This window comes from Narcine bancroftii, chromosome 2 (genome assembly GCF_036971445.1).
Source record: "Narcine bancroftii isolate sNarBan1 chromosome 2, sNarBan1.hap1, whole genome shotgun sequence".
NCBI lineage: Eukaryota > Metazoa > Chordata > Chondrichthyes > Torpediniformes > Narcinidae > Narcine > Narcine bancroftii.
The window spans coordinates 98,082,898-98,102,175 of NC_091470.1; the positions used below are offsets into that span (position 1 = coordinate 98,082,898).

General features: G+C 43.3%; 1 protein-coding gene across 1 annotated transcript; it reads right to left on the reverse strand.

Annotated features, from left to right (window-relative positions):
• Positions 1 to 10,015: 10,015 nt before the first annotated feature.
• LOC138752904 (low molecular weight neuronal intermediate filament-like) lies at positions 10,016 to 19,034 on the reverse strand. Its single transcript, XM_069915514.1, has 4 exons — positions 18,330 to 19,034; positions 13,185 to 13,502; positions 11,285 to 11,409; positions 10,016 to 10,241 (listed from the first exon to the last, which is right to left on the reverse strand). Exons 1-4 carry the CDS (start codon positions 19,032 to 19,034, stop codon positions 10,016 to 10,018), a joined length of 1,374 nt encoding a protein of 457 aa, XP_069771615.1.
• Between the last annotated feature and the right edge of the window lie 244 nt (positions 19,035 to 19,278).

A 19,278-nucleotide genomic window follows, 5' to 3' on the forward strand; every position in this document is an offset into this window, starting at 1 on the left:
GAATAAAACCCTACAGTTTCGTAACTCTAGTCTTTTGAGTTATTGACAGCGCTTCAGGCGTTTTAACAGAAACTGGGGGAGTCGATGTTCATGCCATCGGGTTGGAGGGTGCCCAAACAGAAAATGAGGTGTGGTTCCTCCAGCTTGCGGGTTGTCTCAGTCTGGCAGGGCACGAGGCCACAGACAGACATGTCAGCAAAGGAATGAGGCGGAGATGTGAAATGGGCGGCCAACGGGAGATCCAAGTGATTGTGGCGGACAGAGCCGAGGGGCTCGGCAAAGTGATCTCCCAGTCTGGAGCCCGTCTGGATGAAAAGGCTGCATTTTTACCTCAATCGCAGCGACTGCAGGCTTCAGTGTTTCACTCCATCTACTTGAGGAACCATTTGTACTTCCATGAAAGAAGCTGTAAGTAGTTTCTGAACCAGATGCTTCTGACACTTTATAATGGGAGAAACCACTGAAACATCCAGCAACAGTTGAATCTGAGGTCAATGCAAAGGAATGTGATTTAAAAGAAAGAAAGAGAAATTAAAGGATGCAGTTTCTTCAATGTTCAGAATATTCTCATATATACAGGTTTAATGTACAGGTGCACTAAAAGTCTTAATCGCTGCAGCCAAACAGAAACATAAAATACACCCACTACGATCATAAAAATACCCCACAAATGCCAGGCAGACAAGGGGGTAAATGTCATGGGATAGACAAATAAATATTCACAGTTGCAGTCAGTTCAAGAAAAAGAAAGTGATGTTTCAGTAGTGTGGTGGTCCACCACTGACCTACTGCAGGGGGCAACCTCTGTACCTGCAGAAGAGCATGGGGGCAAGACAACACCTGGCCGGCTGTCAATCAGCTGACCTGAACAGACCAAGCCCACCCGGTTGGGTGTCAATCACCCCCTGAGATATAAGCCTGAGCTGGGCCTTCGAAGATACTCTCAGAGTTTACAGCAGCTCTCTTCACCGCTAGCTCTGTGGAAGTTTATGTCGAATAAAGCCTGTTGTACAGTCTTTTGGTTTTGTGTGTTTGCTTCTGACCGAGAGCGCACCATAAGTAGTACTTGTAGCACCTGCGTAGTGAAGAACGGAAGTCTGCTGATGCTGTGATTGCAGTAAAAACACACAGAGATGCTGGAGGAACTCAGCCGGTCTCGCAGTGTCCACAGGAGGTAAAGATATATTACTGATTTTTTGGGCCTGAGTCCTTCTTCCACAGAGATGCTGGAGGTACTCAGCCATTCTTGCAGCGTCCACAGGAGGTGAAGATATATTACTGAAATTTCAGGCCTGAGCTCTTCTTCCACAGAGATACTGGAGGAACTCAGCCCGTCTCGCAGCGTCCAGAGGAGGTGAAGATATATTACCGACGTTCCAGGCCTGAGCCCTTCTTCCACAGAGATGCCGGAGAAACTCAGCTGGTCTCGCAGCATCCACAGAAGGTGAAGATATATTACCGATGTTTTGGGCCTGAGTCCTTCTTCCACAGAGATACTGGAGGAACTCAGCCAGTCTCACAGTGTCCACAGGAGGTAAAGATACATTACCGACGTTTGGGGCCTAAGTCCTTCCACAGAGATCCTGGAGGAACTCAGTGGGTTTTGCAGCGTCCACAGGAGGTGAAGATATATTACTGACGTTCTGGGCCTGAGTCCTTCTTCCACAGAGATCCTGGAGGAACTCAGCCGGTCTCACAGCCTCCGTAAGAGGTAAAGATATATCACCAATGTTTCGGGCCTGAGCCCTTCTTCAAAGCCTGCTTGCTTTTTACTCATACCTTGAAGAAAGGTTAAAGCCCAAAACAGTGGTTATATACATATCTTTACCTCCTGTGGACGCTGCGAGACCTGCTGAGTTCCTCCAGCATCTCTGTTTTTACACCATGGATGATCTATCATCACACTGTAGCAATTTTAGCTCCTGTATCATTCTAGCAAAAGTACACCTCCACCCCCTCTAAGGTCAATGTGCCCTTCCTGAAATGTAAACCCAGGACTAAATATGGATGGGATCAAAGGGGAATCCTTCTCATGCCAGGGGATGTTGCAGCCTTAACGACTCAATGTGGAATTCGATAACTTTCTTTTGGGTTGTGTCAGAACAGGTCACTCCTTCTGTAGGTTATTCAAGAGTGGAATATTGGCACAATTTTTAATCCCTCTGGCTGTGGCCAACCTCATCAGCTCTACATTTCATGTTCTGTTTGTTGATGTTTCCTCTCTCCAACCTTTCTTATGGACCTCACCATCAGATGATGTTACCTGATCAGTCAGTTGTTCTGTTGTCTGTGACAATGAATTCCACAGATTCACCACCTTCTGGCTGAAGAAACCTCCTTGCCTCTGTTCGAGACTGGTTGGAGGCTAGTTGAAGGGGGAATCAGCTATTGCAATTGGGACGTTAGAGGGTGCTGAGGGCACTGAAGGGTTCCAGATCGTTTCAGAGGTTTTGATCTAGAGGTCGGGCTACTAATGGTTTGGAGTGGACTATATGTAGCCGCAGGGGCTGAGGTAGCACTGCAGGAGAATCCATGGACATTCGGAGGCACTGAGGGGACTCTCTTTTGCTTCTCTTTCTCTGACTGTAAGAGGTGCTTCAGGCAATTTCTGCCGATGGCAAATCTGTCTGTCATAAGTGAATTTTCTGTTTTTATTACATGACAATAAAAGAATCTTGAATCTTCTGCTTTCTTTTTATTTTAAATTTTTTATTTTTCACACTATAAACCACATTGATCAAGATACATACATTTTTCTTTTCAAATATATACAGTGTCGTTTTCTCCCCCCCCCCTTCCCATCCCACCCTCCCTACCTCCCCTCCCATTCATTTAAAGTACAGAATCTAAGATACATTAAACCCGTCAATGTTGTCACTCAATGAAAATAAACAAGAAATTCCACTGAGTCAATTCTTTTCATTATCTTCTCCTTCTGTCATTTTAGGTGGTAGATGTCCCTGGTAGGTTTTCTCTATTGTGTTTCATGTATGGCTCCCATATTTGTTCAAATATTGTAATGTTATTTCTTAAATTATATGTTATTTTTTCTAATGGAATACATTTATTCATTTCTATTTTCCATTGTTGTATTCTCAAGTTGTCTTCTAATTTCCAGGTTGACATAATACATTTTTTTGCTACAGCTAGGGCTATCCTAACAAATCTTTTTTGTGCTCCATCCAAATCAAGTCCAAATTCTTTGTTTTTTATGTTACTTAGGAGGAAGATCTCTGGGTTTTTTGGTATATTGTTTTCTGTAATTTTATTTAATATCTGGTTTAGATCTTCCCAAAATTTTTCTACTTTCTCACATGTCCAGATTGCATGAATTGTTGTTCCCATTTCTTTTTAACAATGAAAACATCTGTCAGATACTGTTGGGTCCCATTTATTTAACTTTTGAGGTGTAATGTATAGCCTGTGTATCCAGTTATATTGTATCATATGTAACCTTGTGTTTATTGTATTTCTCATGGTTCCGGAGCATAGTTTCTCCCATGTTTCATTCTTTATCTTTATGCTTAGATCTTGTTCCCATTTTTGTTTGGTTTTACTATTTGTTTCCTCATTCTCCTTTTCTTGTAGTTTAATATACATGTTTGTTACAAATTTTTTGATTATCATTGTGTCTGTAATCACATATTCAAAATTACTTCCTTCTGGTAACCTCAGACTGTTTTTCAATTTGTCCTTCAAGTAGGATTTCAGTTGGTAGTATGCCAACCTTGTATCGTCAGTTATATTATATTTATCCTTCAATTGTTCAAAGGATAATAGTTTATTTCCTGAAAAACAATTCTCTATTCTTTTGATCCCTTTTTTCTCCCATTCTCTAAAGGAAAGGTTATCTATTGTAAAAGGGATTAGCTGATTTTGTGTCAGTATTAGTTTTGGTAGTTGGTAATTTGTTTTATTCCTTTCTACATGAATCTTCTTCCAAATGTTGAGCAGATGATGCAATACCGGAGAATTCCTACGTAGTACCAATTTTTCATCCCATTTATATAATATATTTTCAGGTATCTTCTCCTCTATTTTATCTAGTTCTAATCTAGTCCAATCTGGCTTTTCCCTTGTTTTATAAAAATCTGATAGGTATCTTAATTGTGTGGCTCTATAATAATTTTTAAAGTTTGGTAGTTGTAAGCCTCCTTGTTTATATCATTCTGTTAATTTATCTAGTGCTATCCTCGGTTTCCCCCCTTTCCATAAAAATTTCCTTATTATTTTCTTTAAATCCTTGAATCCTTGAAAAATTTCTCTGTTAATCGTATTGGTAATGTCTGAAATAAATATTGTTTCCTTGCGAAAATGTTCATTTTAATACAGTTTATCCTTCCTATCAGTGTTAGTGCTAAATCTTTCCAATGCTCTAAGTCGTCTTGTATAAACAAGGATGCTTACAACTACCAAACTTTAAAAATTATTATAGAGTTTGTGCCTTTGTGTTTTCTCTTTTTTTTTAAACTTTTCCGGAGAGGGCTGGAGTTCCCCGACCGGCCACAACTCCATCACGTGACTCCCCTCAGAATCTTGAATCTTGACTTGTGCAGCAATCCTAGCCTTACTCTGACAGGGACAAGTCAGACTGGGCCCCCCAGAAGAAGAATGTTTAACTTACAGACATCTGTATGTGTGAACAAGATACTTGAATTGGGGCCTGGGTGGAGGTGAGAAGTGCTGGGGACATTGAGCAGGCTCACCTGCACACTCACTGAGTCCGTAAGGTCCACTACCCCTTTAATTGATGCCTGAGCTGTTCATTTTGTGACTCTTCACCCATTGGTACTGAGAATGTGAATTTTTAAATGGTGGCAGGGGTGGACGTCCAAAGAACATTCCATTCGATGCATTGATCATTCAGCAAGGATAAAGCTGATGGTAAAGAAAAGCAACAACATATTTGACAAAGGTAGTAAAAGACTATGAATCAAAGGGTAAGGAACATGACCCTGATTAATGAATCCTGAAAAATATCTTAATAAAATGTACTTACATGGAAAAGTCAGAATGTTCTGGAAAGCTGGAAATTTGTCTATATAAATATGCAACTTGTGAGCTACTCTTCATCTGTACCAGAGCACCACAGGGCTGTGTTCTTAGCCCCCTTCTTTACACATTATACTCCTATGACTGTGTGGCTAGGTATGACAATACCATCTACAAATTCGCTGATGACACCTCAGTAGTGGGTTGTATAAAAAGGGGCGATGAGTCGGCATACAGGAGGGAGATTGAAAGCTTGGCTGAATGGGAATGCTGCTGTCGGAGAGCAGCAGCAATCATCAAGGACCCACACCACCCAGCATTCGCTCTGTTCTCACTGCTACCATCAGGAAAGAGGTATCAGTGCCACAAGACTCGCACCACCAGGTTCAGGAACAGCTGCTCCCCTTCACCATCAGACGCCTCAATGACAAACTCAATCAGGGACTCATTTAAGGACTCTTACGTTTGCATTTTTATTTCCTCTCTGTATTTCACAATCAGTTTATTTACATCTCTTTACTTGTTTACATGTGTATGTTCTGAAATTTTTTTTTGCGTTACCAATAAGTAGTAATTCTGTCTCACAGGAAAAAGAATCTCAGGGATGTATGTGATGTCATGTATGTGCTCTGAAAATAAATCTGAAATCTGAATCTGAGATTAACTGCAGGTGGCAGTGCCTCTTGTAGTAACGGAGTTATCACACTGCAAAGCACTTGGCTGCTGTATTTGTGTTTGTTTGTCAGGTAATTTCAGGTCCACGTTAACATTTGCATACTGACAGAGTGGAGTTCTCAGTACAACATCAACACTAAATGTTAAGTCTGAAGTGAAATTTAAACCTATTGCTCAATAGTAAAAGGCAAGAATAATTTTGCCCTTGTCTGGACAAAGGTTGATAACAGGGACTGGTTCCTGAGACATGGAGCTTTCCTTAAGCAAAGAGCATTCTGCTGGATAAACTCAGCAGGGTAAGCAGCATCAGTGGGTGTGGGAGGAATTATTGACATTTCAGGTCAAAGCCCTTGACCATGTTTGCTCCAGGTTCTAGCATCTGCACTCTCTGACTGTCTCCAACTTCACAGACATGTTGTTTGATATCACCATACTGCATTCCTACCTGCCTTCTGCAGGGGGCACCCGGTGTATCTGCAGGGGGCACCCGGTGTATCTGCAGGGATGTAACCTGGGAGGCTGGTCCCTGCCAATCACTGGGCCCATATAAAGGCTCACACCAACCCTTGTGTAGGCAGTAGAGCACATAGAGCCGGAAAGGATACAGAACCTTGTGTGTGCAAGTTTTAAGCTAATTAAAGCCTATCATACAGCCTTCCTAGTTTGAGCTTGTTTGTTCGCACTGCAGCACATGGCTGAATTTGAGCTGTATCATAAATGTAAACATTATAAAGGCAAGAATGAAACAGCACTTAGTGTAGCAGTTAGCGCAACATGGTTACCGCACCAGCGATCGGGATCATGGGTCGTATCCGGCACTGTCTGTAAGGAGTTTGTCCATTCTCCCCGCATCTGTGTGGATTTCCTGCAAGTTCTCCAGTTTCCTCCCACCCTTCAAAACTTACTGGGGGTTGTAGGTCAATTGGGCCAAAAAGGCTTGTTACCGTACCGTATGCCTAAATCTAAAGAAACACAGGACTAGGTCAATTATTTGCTAATTGCTTTATTTGGCATCAGAAGGTGGTGGTTTTGTATTGCAATAGGGTGAAACCATACAGATTTGAATGACATTTTGTATAGATCAACTTTTCCAGTGGGCAATTCATTTTCATGACCATTATAAGCATGCTGCAATTCCATGCAGATGGATTTTATATCTGCAACTTAAGGCAATTCCTCTGCAAGTAAATTCCAGAGCTGGTCTTCACATACAAGCTACAAGTTGCATCATGCATTGCAGTCTTAAAAGATTATTACAAGTTGTTCCTCACTCAGTGAATCCTTGGAATTTAGAAATACCCTAGACATCCACCTTTTCTAATGATCTTAAGGTTGGTTTGGAGTTTTTTCCTCAAACAAGAGTTTAATTTTATATTGTTCAGCAATACATTGAGAAAATCTGAAATCAAGAATGTGTTTTTTCTTTAAACTGGAAATAAGCCAATTTTATAGTAGAGCCCAGTATCTTGCAAAGAAAATTTAACAAGAAAACCAAAGCAAAGAAGGGAAGGGTAAACAGGTTGGGGGTTAAGAAGATAGAGTGAAAACACAGAAATTCGGGAGGATCTCAACAGCTTTCACAGTGTCCACCGGAGGTAAAGTGACATTACCGATGTTTCGTGCCTGAGTACTGCCTCCAAGGTATTACATCCGGCTGGACACTGCAAGACCTGCCGAGTTCCTCCAACATTTCTTTGCTTGTACTACACACACAGTGAGTGCAGACTTTCATGAGAATGGAGAACGTGGCTACTTTTCAGGCTCTACATTTGCGATCTGGAATTGGGAGGCGTTATCATTTCTCTGCAGTGGAAAACTGAGTGTAGCAGAAATACTTTACAGATGGCTGTCCAGATTATACGTGGAACAATTGCATTGGAGAATATCACATTGTTGGATTTGCTGTATGTTTGCTTCAATGGCAGAAAACAGGCATACCTAATAAGCCTTTCATCCCTTGCCGTGTACAGGGCAGGGGGTTGCTATCTTGTGCTAAAAGTGAAAGATGTTAATATTGGTGAATTCTCCAATTAAATATTGAACTGAGTCATTGCAATCTCTGCATCCCTCCATTCTACTGTAATAGTTCAAAACTATTGTTTCTCTATAATATTACAACGCAGCTGCCATTTGAAACACTGGAATTTCCTTTTAGTAATTTTCTCCTCAACATGTAGCTGAGCATTAGCTTAACAATACCGTGGTCTTTGATGTCTGCCTGAGTTAAAGCTGCTCTTCTTGGAGAAATTTGCTTCCAAACACAATGACAAACACTCTTTGATGGGGTAACAATTAGTGCTCCAACAATCAGTGCATCCCCATCACAGACCATAAGATATAGGAGTAGGCCATTCAGCCCATTGTGCCTGCTCGACTGTTCAATGACATCTGATGATAGGCTCATCTCCATTTATCTCCTTTTTCCCCCATAATTCCCCCACTATGAAAAAATCTATTCAAATCTTGTCTTCAATATGTTTACTGAGGTAGCCTCCACAGCTTCAATGGGGAGCGGATTCCATAGATTCGCCCTCTTCCTCTCCAGAAACCAAAAATGAATCTGATTTGTTTTATTTAATGGGTAAACTGGCCTTGGAGCTGACAGATGAATCTTGCATTCAGCATAATTGCCAATAATGTGGCCTTCTGGCCCATTCCAGACTTTAAAGCAGAGTTTTCCAGAAATTCACTTTGTTCTTTCCACCCTCTGGGTAAAACACTTTCTCCTCATTTGCAACCCTGAATCTTGAGGCTATGCCCCCTAGTTCTAGTCTCACCTGGCAGCAGAAAAAAAACACACCTTCCTCCATCACATCTATTCCTTTAAAAATTTTATGTTTCTAGAAGGTCCTCTCAAATTCTTCTAAATTCCAGCAAATGCAGTCCCAGACAACTCAATTTCTCCTCATAGGCCAACCCCTTCATCCCTGGAACCAAGTTGGTGAACCTCCTCTGCACTGCCTGCATTATATACCTCCTCAAGTAAGGAGACCAGAACTGCGCACAGTGCTCCAGATCTGGCATCACCAGTACCTTGTACAATTGCAGCATAACCTCCTGCTACTAAACTCAATCCCTCTAGCAATGAAGGCCAACATTCCATTTGCCTTCTTGATAACCTACTGCACCTGCAAACTAATCTTTTGCAATTCATGGACTCCCAAGTCCTTCTGCACGGTAGCAAGTTGCAACCATTTTCCATTTAAATAACAATCTGATCCTCCATTTTTCCTTCCAAAGTGGATCACCTCACATTGTCCTCCATCTACCAGCCCCTTGCCCACTCACTTAACCTATCTATATCTCTCCGCCTCCTCTGCACAACTTGCTTTTCTACTCAACTTAGTGTCATCCCTAAACTGAAGATACACTGCACACAGTCCCCTCTTCATTAATGTACATCATTAATGAACAGTGCAAACCCAGTACTGAACCCTGCAGCACACTACTCACCAATGATTGCCTAGACATCCATAGCATGTCTGTAGGTGGAGGTCACAACAGAGAAGTGGAAGGAACGGTTTCCGGTTTGGGTTTAATACAAATGCAGGGCGAGTTTTACGCGGGGTAGGTATTTTGATGAAGAATTGCGGAAAATCCCTAGGCACAGCTGAACACAGTGATGATGGGGTGGGGGAAGGAATGTCCTCCCCTATCACCAATTAAGAGCATTGCGAATACACATCCTTATACATAATACATCAAATATAATGATTATATATATCATAATACAGTATAACATAAAATGATCTTCCAAGAGCAATTAAATTTAAATTAATCCACATGCCTTTGAAACTAGGCCCCAATATCTGATAACAATTCTGTGAACTACCATGGAACATCTATATTTAAGGCAAGTTTTGGAACAACAAGTAGTCAAGTGAACAACACGAGGAAGGAAAGGAGATCAGGAAATGGACGATATTTAATATTCTCAAATGCAGAACAGTCACTGGATTTCTTCTGAAAACATCCACGTAGAAGCTTATTGTAAATACTGTCTGTAATAAATATCAAGGGATGCTGAAAGAATTCTAAACACTGACAAATATCTTCAAGGACAGGACTGTTAATTATAAATATAGAATTATTGAAATCAAGAATGCATCTGATTTTGCGAGTTAACCTGAACCAATTAGAATTGGAGCTAACTTTATATGTGCTATTCTTTGCGACCAGAATATAATAGGAGGATTACTTTGTAATAATCCCGACTGTCTTCTTTTAAGCAAACTACTTCCTGCTAGCTAGAGACTTTATTTCTATGTATTTTTTGTTTCTTGGGTTGGGATGGGGTGCAAGAGATATGTGAAAAGAATGGGAGGGCCCAGCAAAATGATGGCAACCATTAATTCTTGCTCTCCATTTTTCCCGCCTTCTCTTCCTCGGCAGATTTGTCCATCTTCGTGGCTGGTGTCTTCTCTGCGCCATCCCCTCCTGTGGCCTTCCTGGAGCCGACAGCAGTGAAGGTCTTCGTATCAGACAAGAAGGTGGAAGGAAAGGCTGAGACCATGAATGCAGGACCACTGCTACCTACTGTGTTTATCCGAGTCTCCTCGCCTTCCAGTAGTTTCCTGAAAAAAAAAACACACCCAGAATATCGCGTTGGTTTCTCTTGGTTTTGGGGGCAACATTTCTTTTCTCTAAAATTTGCTGAGTGTGTGATCGCACAAGTAGCACTTTGAGGTGCAATTTGGAATTAAAACAGAGGTCAACAAGGTAGGCAGTTGAAAATGCCTTTCCCATTGAGAGGTCCATTTTTCACAAGTGAATTTCTCAAAACTTCAAATAAAGGCAACTTGAATGAAACAATGTCAATAAAAAAATCAGAAGTTTAAGTCTTGTCTTATATCCATCTTACTTGCACACTATATATTATTCAATATTTATTTTCTATACTGCATGGTTTGTTTACATTTCACTCTTTTGTGTACCTATCTCTTATTTAAGTATAGTTTGTTGCGCTACCAATAAATATAAATACTGCCTGGCTCACAGAAAAAAGAATCTCACAGTTGTACGTGATGCCATGTACGCACTCTGACAGTAAATCTAAACTATCACCTGTTTGCCTCTCTTCCTACTCCACTCCAGCTCCTCTTGCCTGCCCCCCTCTTCGCTCCACCAACACCCTCTGGCATCTGTATCACCTCTCCTCTTTATAATCAGCAGTTTTCACTCCCCAATCTAGATCATGATGCAGGGTCTTGGCCAGCGTCATCGACGATTCCTTTCCCACCACTCCCCCTCCCGCTTTCCGCCTTGACCTGCTGGGTTCCTCCAGCAGTTGGTGTTACTTTGCGTGAAGATCGTGACTGGTCTATTACTACTGTATCCCAGTGAATATTAAAAAGAACCAAACAAATGGTTTCACCAGTCATGTTGTTGAACTGTTTAGCCTTGTAATACCCACGGCTTCTGGCAAGAGATTTGACCTATTCTTTTAAGATTTAATCAAATTAAACATGAAACATTGATGGATATTGAAATACTAACACCATTAATTTCTTGACGTTCTGTTAAACAGAGTGCTTTTTGTAAGCGTTTGCATAGGCACCCAAGTCAGCTGGCTTGGTTAGCAAGTACACTGAGACATTTTTACAGAGGAGCAGTTTACCTGTATGCAGCAATTTCAATATCCAGTGCCATCTTGACATTGAGCAAATCTTGGTACTCTCTCAGATGGTGAGACATTTCATTCTTTGTGGACTGCAAAGCATTTTCAAGTTGATTGATGGTCTCCTGTTGAAGTTAAAAACCACACAGTCATGTTGATAGTTTCGGTTTTTGTTAATTGTGAATTTTAAGTGATTGCTAAGTCTATCACCATGTGTCTGAGGACACTGTTCCAGGTCAGGACCCTTTATTAAGACATTGAAGGGTCCCAGCCCCAAATATTGACTGACCATTTCTACCCATGCATGTTGTCTGACCCATCGAGTTCCTCCATCTTTTGCTTAAGATTTCAATGTCTGTATTTCCCTGTCTCACTAGCAGAAAGTCGTAGTTGTCACAGCTCCAGGTTCCACCCTGACCTCAGGTGTGGTCTGTGGAGTCTGCACATTCTCCCTGTGATGGCAGAGGTTTCTCCAGGACACACTGTTTCCTCTCACACCCCAGTGATGGAAGGTTAATTGGCGACAACAATTGCCTCTAGTGTGCGTGAGTGGTGAAAACTGATGAGGGTTAATGGAAATAATTTAGAGTAGGCATAAATCAATTCCAGATGAAAATTGGGATAACACGCTTGACCTGATTAATAATACAGGTAGTCTTCAATTTATGACCTATGTGAGTTATGTCCGCCCGCACATATGACCAAAATTTAAAAAAATTTTGTACATACACTGAGATTCTTCATTAAAGATTAATTCGTTGAAAATTGTTTTGAAAAATCGACTTAATACCTCGCTAAGACATGCAAATCCGACTTACGACCAATTCGAGTTATGACCAATCCCAATTACGGTCGTAAGTTGAGTATATCATTCTGTGCACGGCATTGTTTAATTCAATTTAAAGCTTTTTATTTTCAATTTAATTCATTTTATTTTACAATAAACCCATCTTGGGGATGATTGCCATTTCTACTACACTAGCATAGCTCGATAAAGAATAATATTGGATTTGCATCTTCAACTTACCAGTGCCTAACTGATCCAAACATCTTCAGCTTTGGACATAAAATTGGCCTTAAATTGAATTATGAAGTTATGCATGTGAAAGCACTGGCTACACAAAATATATACCATGATACTTGTGTAAAAAGGCATGTATGGTGTTTAGTCCAGGATAATAAAAACATGACAATAGAATTGATTCTTTCATTTAAGTGAAGACATTTACTTGAAATCAAGACGACTGAATTATTTGGGCCCATACTTTCTGGTATATACAAGGTTTGTACATTAACTGAAAATACCTACTATACACTAAATATACTAACACTAATCTGTGATCATAGTAAAACCAAAATATGCCATGTGTACAGAATGAGACATTAATTATACACAGCCAAATGTGATATTGGGATACCAATAAAAACACAAAAGATCTGCAGACACCATCGTTGAAGTAAAAACACAATGCTGGAGAAACTCAGCAAGTGTACTTCATTTAGCAAAGTCCAAGATAACCAACGTTTTGGACTTGAACTCTTCATCAAAGTCTGAGCCTCCTTGTGGAGCCCAACTGGAGCTGGGAGCCATGAAGCTCAGTCCTTGATGAAGAGCTCAGGCCCGAAACGTTGGTTACCCTATGTGTAACTTTATCCTCGCTATCTCGAGTACACGGTTTGACCTGCTGAATTTCTCCTGGGATTGAGATAGGTGAGGTGGGTCAGGTTTTTGAGGAGTTTTATTAAAGAAATGTTTGGAGCATTAGGTGTCCCGGAAGTGATGGGAGGTGGAAGTGTACCAGTAACCTAGGAAAAGAGCAAGATGAACTGTAGTGTTAGAGGTAGGACTGTATAGAGGCGTTGCCATTGTCTGGAGAGGTGAAGTGTGTTCAGTAAGTACCTGGAGGCTGTTAATCTCAGCATTGTGTCTCTCCTCCATCTCCTGCAGTTGCTTCTCCAGAGACTCATTAGTGCACCTGATAGCTTCGATCTCAATGTTCCGAGTCTGGAGCTGACGCCGGTACTCTGAGATCTCCTCTTTGGCTGCTCGGGCAGCCTCGTTACCGCGCGCTGCGTTCTCTGTGAAATTGGCGAATTTTGATTTGTACCACTCTTCTGCTGTCTGTTGGTTCTTCAGTGCTATCATCTCATACTGGGATCGGATTTCCTTTAGAGCAGCAGTCAGATCCGGCTTGCTCACGTCAATCTCCACAGACACCTGGATAAAACAGTGGGAAGGAAGAGCACAGGTTGAGGCCAGAGCACAAAGTGACATGACTCGGAACCTCAAATCCCTGGACCTCTTACCCAATGGCGCTGTGTCCGCTAGAAGCACTGTTTGTTCGGACAGCAGGCACATTGCCTGGGGTATGGAAAGTACATGTGCTTACAGAGCCAGCTCCAAATTCAAACCAAGACTGTAACAAGCAGACTCACACTTGTACAGCACCAATCACTTATTTTAAACATCTTGAACCACTTTGACACACATTTTCTATATTGTTAGATATTTCAGCCATCAAACAAATATGATAAATCTGGTTTATTTTAAATTTAAACATACAGCATGGAAACAGGTCCTTTCAGTCCACAAGGCCGTGAGGCCCAAATACCCCAATTGACCTACACCCCCAGTACGGGTTTGAACGTACAAACTCCTTATAGACAGTGGCCGGATTCGAACCCAGGTTGCTGGCACTGTAAGAGCAATGCGCTAAGCCAGTAGTTCTCAAGCTTTTTCTTTAGGTATTCCCTGTGGGTAGAAAGAAAAAGTTTGAAATCCACTGTTTTAATCATACCTCATTGACTCGTTATCTGCTCGGTTTTGTAACTCCAAAGGAAATGGGCCAATGACAATTTTTCTCAAGCAAAATATTTCAGTAACAACTGGGTCTAGAGCAGTGATTCTCAACCTTCCCTTCCCACTCACATCCCACCTTAAGCAATCCCTTACTAATCACAGAGCACTGATGACATAGGGATTCCTTAAAGTGGGCTGTGAGTGAAAAGAAAAAGGTTGAGAACCACTGCGCTTTGGTAACCATTTAAACATTTAGTTTTAAACCGTTAACCCTTTCCACCAGATGGTCTCAGTAGGACTTTGGTTTCCATCGTATCAAGGCTGAATCGTTGGTTATGCATCTTCTTGCTATTTCAAGCACAATGTTTGACCTGTATTGTGTTTTTTGTATATATTGGGATATATCAGGTGGGTTTTTCAATCACATTTTCAAGGAGTTTTATTAAAAAGTGTTTGGTGCATCAGGTGCCCCAGAAGCGATGCAAGTGTACCAGTAACCCAGGAAAAGAGTGGGATTCAAAAGGATAAAAATGATCCTCCAGCAATCTATGCTGATTTAGTCAACCCCGGGTGAGAGAATCTTCCTGATTCTATTTCACTGACTGCCATTTGAAAAGCTAGCTTTGGGATGAAGGTAGGATTGCATTACCTTCACAGCAGAACCCAGTCTAGCTGGTGAATAGATCACTTGGCACACGTGTCTGTGACGAAAAGGATGACCTCACGATACGCACCCCTCCATTCCTTTCCTAGCATGTGCCGATCTGGAAGCCTCCTAACACTCCATTCCAAGCACTTACCTTTCTGAACAAAAAAAAAGACCCTGCACTTAAATTTCCAAGATTTTAGGGTGTCACGGTTAGCACAACGCTGTTATAGCACCAGCAATTGGAATTCGCCACTGAGTTTGTATGTTCTCCCCATTTCTGCGTGGGCTTCCTCCTGGTGCTCCGGTTTCCTCCCACCCTTCAGAAATGTACTGTGGTTGGAGGTCAATTGGGTGTAATTGGGTGGCTAAGGGCTTGTTGGCCGAAAGGACCTGTCACTGTGTGGCATGTCTAAATTAAAAAAAAAAATTTAATTTACAAATTTTGAAATTTCCTTTATTGTCATGTAATAGTACAGAACATGCAGTATTGCACAAAATCACCTTTTGCCTGCCCTAAGGCAAAGAGGTCACCATTAGGGTCGCCCTTACAGTGAGAGAATCAAAAAGAGAGTCCCTTCAGTGTCACTGAGTGTCTCCTTAGAAGACATTTGTTTTCTAAACTTTGCTCACTCTGGATGAAAAGTCTTGAAATTCATTTTAATTCTCTCCCCATGAATGCTGCCTGACCAACTAGGTATTTTCAGAAATATTGGCTTTTATTTTTATTTAGGTCACTCGCCGGAGTGCTACGGTTACATGCAACCCAATACTACCTCTCGCTTGGCCAGGTGGTCAGCGACGAGGTGCAGAGGGTGGCTAAATACCCTGCAGGATGAAAAACAAGACCTGTCAAATACTGGATGAACCCTCTTGTGGATCAACAGCCATCGAGCAAATACGTGTCATGAAGCGGGGAAAGGGCATCCCTTGCATCGAAGCTTGGTCTGGCCATTCACTGCAACAAGAACTTCCCCCAGCTGTCTTGGACCTCACCAGGCTGCTGGATACGGGACAGAATGTCGAGAGGGTGAGTCTGGACCCTACTCACCTAAATCTATTCGCACACATGCTGTTCCTTTCAGAGGAGTGGGGTTATCCTCCTATCAAACCCCACAAACTGAGTGAAAGGAACCATCATCCTCCTATGGGACAGAGCCAGAAGAAGCTTTTATTTCAGGGTCCCTTCAGTGTCACTGATTTCCTCCCCCATTTGCATTATAAGCACTCATGTGAATATCTCCCTCCCACAGCCTCCAACCTTTGTTTCCCATCCCCACACTGGCTCCTACCCAAGATACACCTCCAAATATCCAGGTAAAACACATTGTTTCCACATGCTCCTATTCCATTGAACTGATATCATCTCATCTCAGTTCAATTTGTTCTCCCCTGGTCCAGTCCCTCCCTACCTGCCCCAAGACCACCCATAAATTGGAGGAGCAACACTTAATTTTCTGTCTGGACACTCCAGCCAGACAGCATAAACCTCCGGTTTCCACGAGCCCATTCCCCCTCTTTTTCCTGCAGCTCTCCACCCTCCTCCCCCTGTGTGCCTTCCCTCCCTTATCCACCTACTGCCTGTGGGACAGTGCCCCTCCTCTTGCCTCTCTCCCCACCATTTTGTTCAGGCACGTGCTGATGTTTATTCATACCTTGATGAAGGGCTCAAGTCTGAAATGTTGGTCATGTATCTTTATCTTTGCTATACCAAGTGCACTGTAAGACCTGGTGAATTTCTCCAGTGTTGTGTGAATGGCTTATTGGCTGAATACAAGGATAGCAAGGAGACTGTCCAGTGATTGCAAAACAAAATGAGGGCAGTGCCTTGCTGATTTCCCCATTTAATCAAATTTGATTGCAATGGGAATGATCTGCTCTCAAGTCTTTTCAGACTGTGAGTCATATTTCCTGAACTAGATAGCAACATAATTCAAGTGTGTAAAATCATCTTTATGGTTTCTCATTAAACAATTAATCATTAAAAAGAACAATCTGCTGGAGAAACTCAGTGGACCCACCAATATCAGTGGGAGAAAGACAAAGGTCAAGAATGACGAGAACCCTTCATCGAGATGAAAAATTCGAACCCCCCAAACTTTGACCATTCTTTCCCTCCCCACTGATGCTTTTGGAACCACTGTGTTTCTCCAGCAGTTTGTTTCTGCCCCCAATTCCAGCATCTGTTGTCTCTTGTCGGTCCCTAGCTAATCATTTAAAGCACACCAAATTGCCGGAGGAATTCAGCTGGTCTCGCAGAGTCCAGAGGAGGTAAATATACATTGCCGACATTTTGGGCCTGAGGACTTCCTCAAGGAGTAAACAAAGAACAGGAAGGCATCAGAATAAAGACTGAAGACTGGCGGGGGGGGGGGGGGAGAGGGGAAAAGGAGTCCAGACCATCTAAAAGGTGTTATTGGATATGATAAGCGGAAAGGTGAGAATTGATTTTGAATCTGTGAAGGTGGGTGGGGGGAGGGAAGATAGAGATAGGGGGAAGCCAGAAGTGGATGTTAATGCCATCTGGTTGGAAGGTGCCCAGAAAGAAGATAAGGTGTTGTTGCTCCAACTTGCAGGTGGTCTCAGAATGGTAGGGCATGAGACCACGCCCAGACACATCGGCAAGGCAATGTAAGTGGAATTAAAATGGGTGGCCTTTGGGAGATCCATTGGGACCATCATTTAATTCATTTGCATTTCATGAATTCTCTTCATTTGTATTTGCACAGAGCAATCTCGCCTTTTAGAAAAAAAAACGTCGAACGTCAATCGCCCCATATTTAACGCAATTCAGAAGAAACCTGGCGTTGTCTTGATAGCAGGAACCCAGAAAGGGGAGGGAAATGTTGACGTAATTAGTAAAAATATATAATTGTCGTCCCTCTTTGGGGACAATTTCGACAGGGTCCAGTGTGAGCCGGGAGCAGCCGCCCCCCCTCAGGCAGCCCCGTGTCCCGCCCCCCCCCCAACTCCCTCCCCCTTAGATGGGATCCATTCATCATGCGTCCGTAAACGGGCGCAGCGGCGAACGCGCTGCCTCTCTGCGTCCTCCTCGATCGTGTGGCCAGTGGAGCGGACGCGTTCGATCCACACCAATGGTTTCTATCGGGGAAGGGGGGGAGGGGAAGTGGGGGTGGGGGGAAGGGAAGGGAAGGGGGGGTGGGGAAGGGGGAGGGGAAGAAGGAGCAAGGCCGTTCGGCCCTCAGATCAAATGTGTCAATTTCACATCTCAATATCTAAAAATATCGAAATGTCTAAAATATGTAAAACGATACTAAACCATATAAAATATTTTTAAACAATATAAAAATATATTTTATAATGTCCAGACATGTCTTTAAATGTCTAATATTTAAAAATCCCGGAATATTTTAAAATGCCTAAAAAAATTCAAAAGTGCCTAAAAATCTACCCATTTCCGTCCTGAACGTGGAAATCAAAAAGTTAACATGCGGGAAAGAAAATCAGCGAAAGCCCTGAACATTCAGCATCTGTGGAGCGAGAAACGGTGAAAGTTTCAGGTGCGGGACAGCTCCTGAATGCCCTCGGCTCACCCCACCCCCCCCCCCCCCGCACCTCCTCCTCCCTCAAGGTCCTACCTGGGACGTCTGCAGTGCGGCTTGCAAATCGGCCAGGTCCTCCTGGTGGATCTTCTTCATGAAGGCGATCTCATCCAGGAGCGACTCGATCTTCTTCTCCTGCTCCAGCCTGGCCAAAGTCGCGTCGTCCAGGTCTTTCCTGAACGCCTTCAGCGTGCACTCGGCCTGCCTTCGCTGCTGCGCCTCTTGCTCGTACTTGTCCTTCAGCTTGTCCAGGCAGCTGGCCAGATGCTCGCAGTCCAGCCGCAGCTGGCTCCTCTCGTGGCTCAGCTCCTCCAGCCGGGTGCGGAGGTCGCGGATCTCCTGCTCGTAGACCTGGGTCAGCCGGGACGGCTCGGCTTGCTTCTGCCTCAGCACGGTCACCTCGGCTTCCAGCACCTTGTTCTGCTGCTCCAAGTGGTGCACCTTGTCGATGTACGTGACGAAGCGGTCGTTCAAGCCCTGGAGCTGTTCCTTCTCGTTGGTCCTGATGATCTTGAACTCGTTGTTGACTGCCGTGCACTGGGACAAGTCGAACGAGTCGGGGGAAGAAGCCATGTAGCGGCCCGCCTTTCTGTAAGAGAAAGGGGAGACGCTGCGGGACGCGGACACTTTGGTCGCCGAGCTCCTGGAGGGGCTGCCCGCCGACAACCGGCCAGGCAACCGAAGGCAGTCGCCGAACGCCTTGCGGTACGAGCCATGGTAATAATCGGCACCGTAGCTCATTCTCGCGGGGGGAAGAGAGAGAGAGGGAGGGCGGCAATGGAGAGGTGCTCTGCGTCGAAAGAACAAAGGCATCGCCGCAAAGCCGGCCTTTAGTACCCACATGTGAGCGGCCAGGGCCAATCGGCGGCGCCGCACCCACCCAGCCCCTCCTCCCCCGCCCCGCCCCCTTCTCTGCAATGCCCATCCGCTTGCAGCTCGGTGAAGCGCTTCACCCCGTCCTCGGGATAGAGGAACTGTATCTTAA

Coding starts and splice junctions, on each gene's coding strand:
- LOC138752904 (XM_069915514.1), bottom strand. CDS start 19,034: ATGAGCTACGGTGCCGATTATTACCATGGCTCGTACCGCAAGGCGTTC. Junction 13,503..18,329: donor CCGCACTGCAGACGTCCCAG/GTAGGACCTTGA, acceptor TGTTTTATCCAG/GTGTCTGTGGAGATTGACGT. Junction 11,410..13,184: donor CTGAGATTAACAGCCTCCAG/GTACTTACTGAA, acceptor TAACTTCAACAG/GAGACCATCAATCAACTTGA.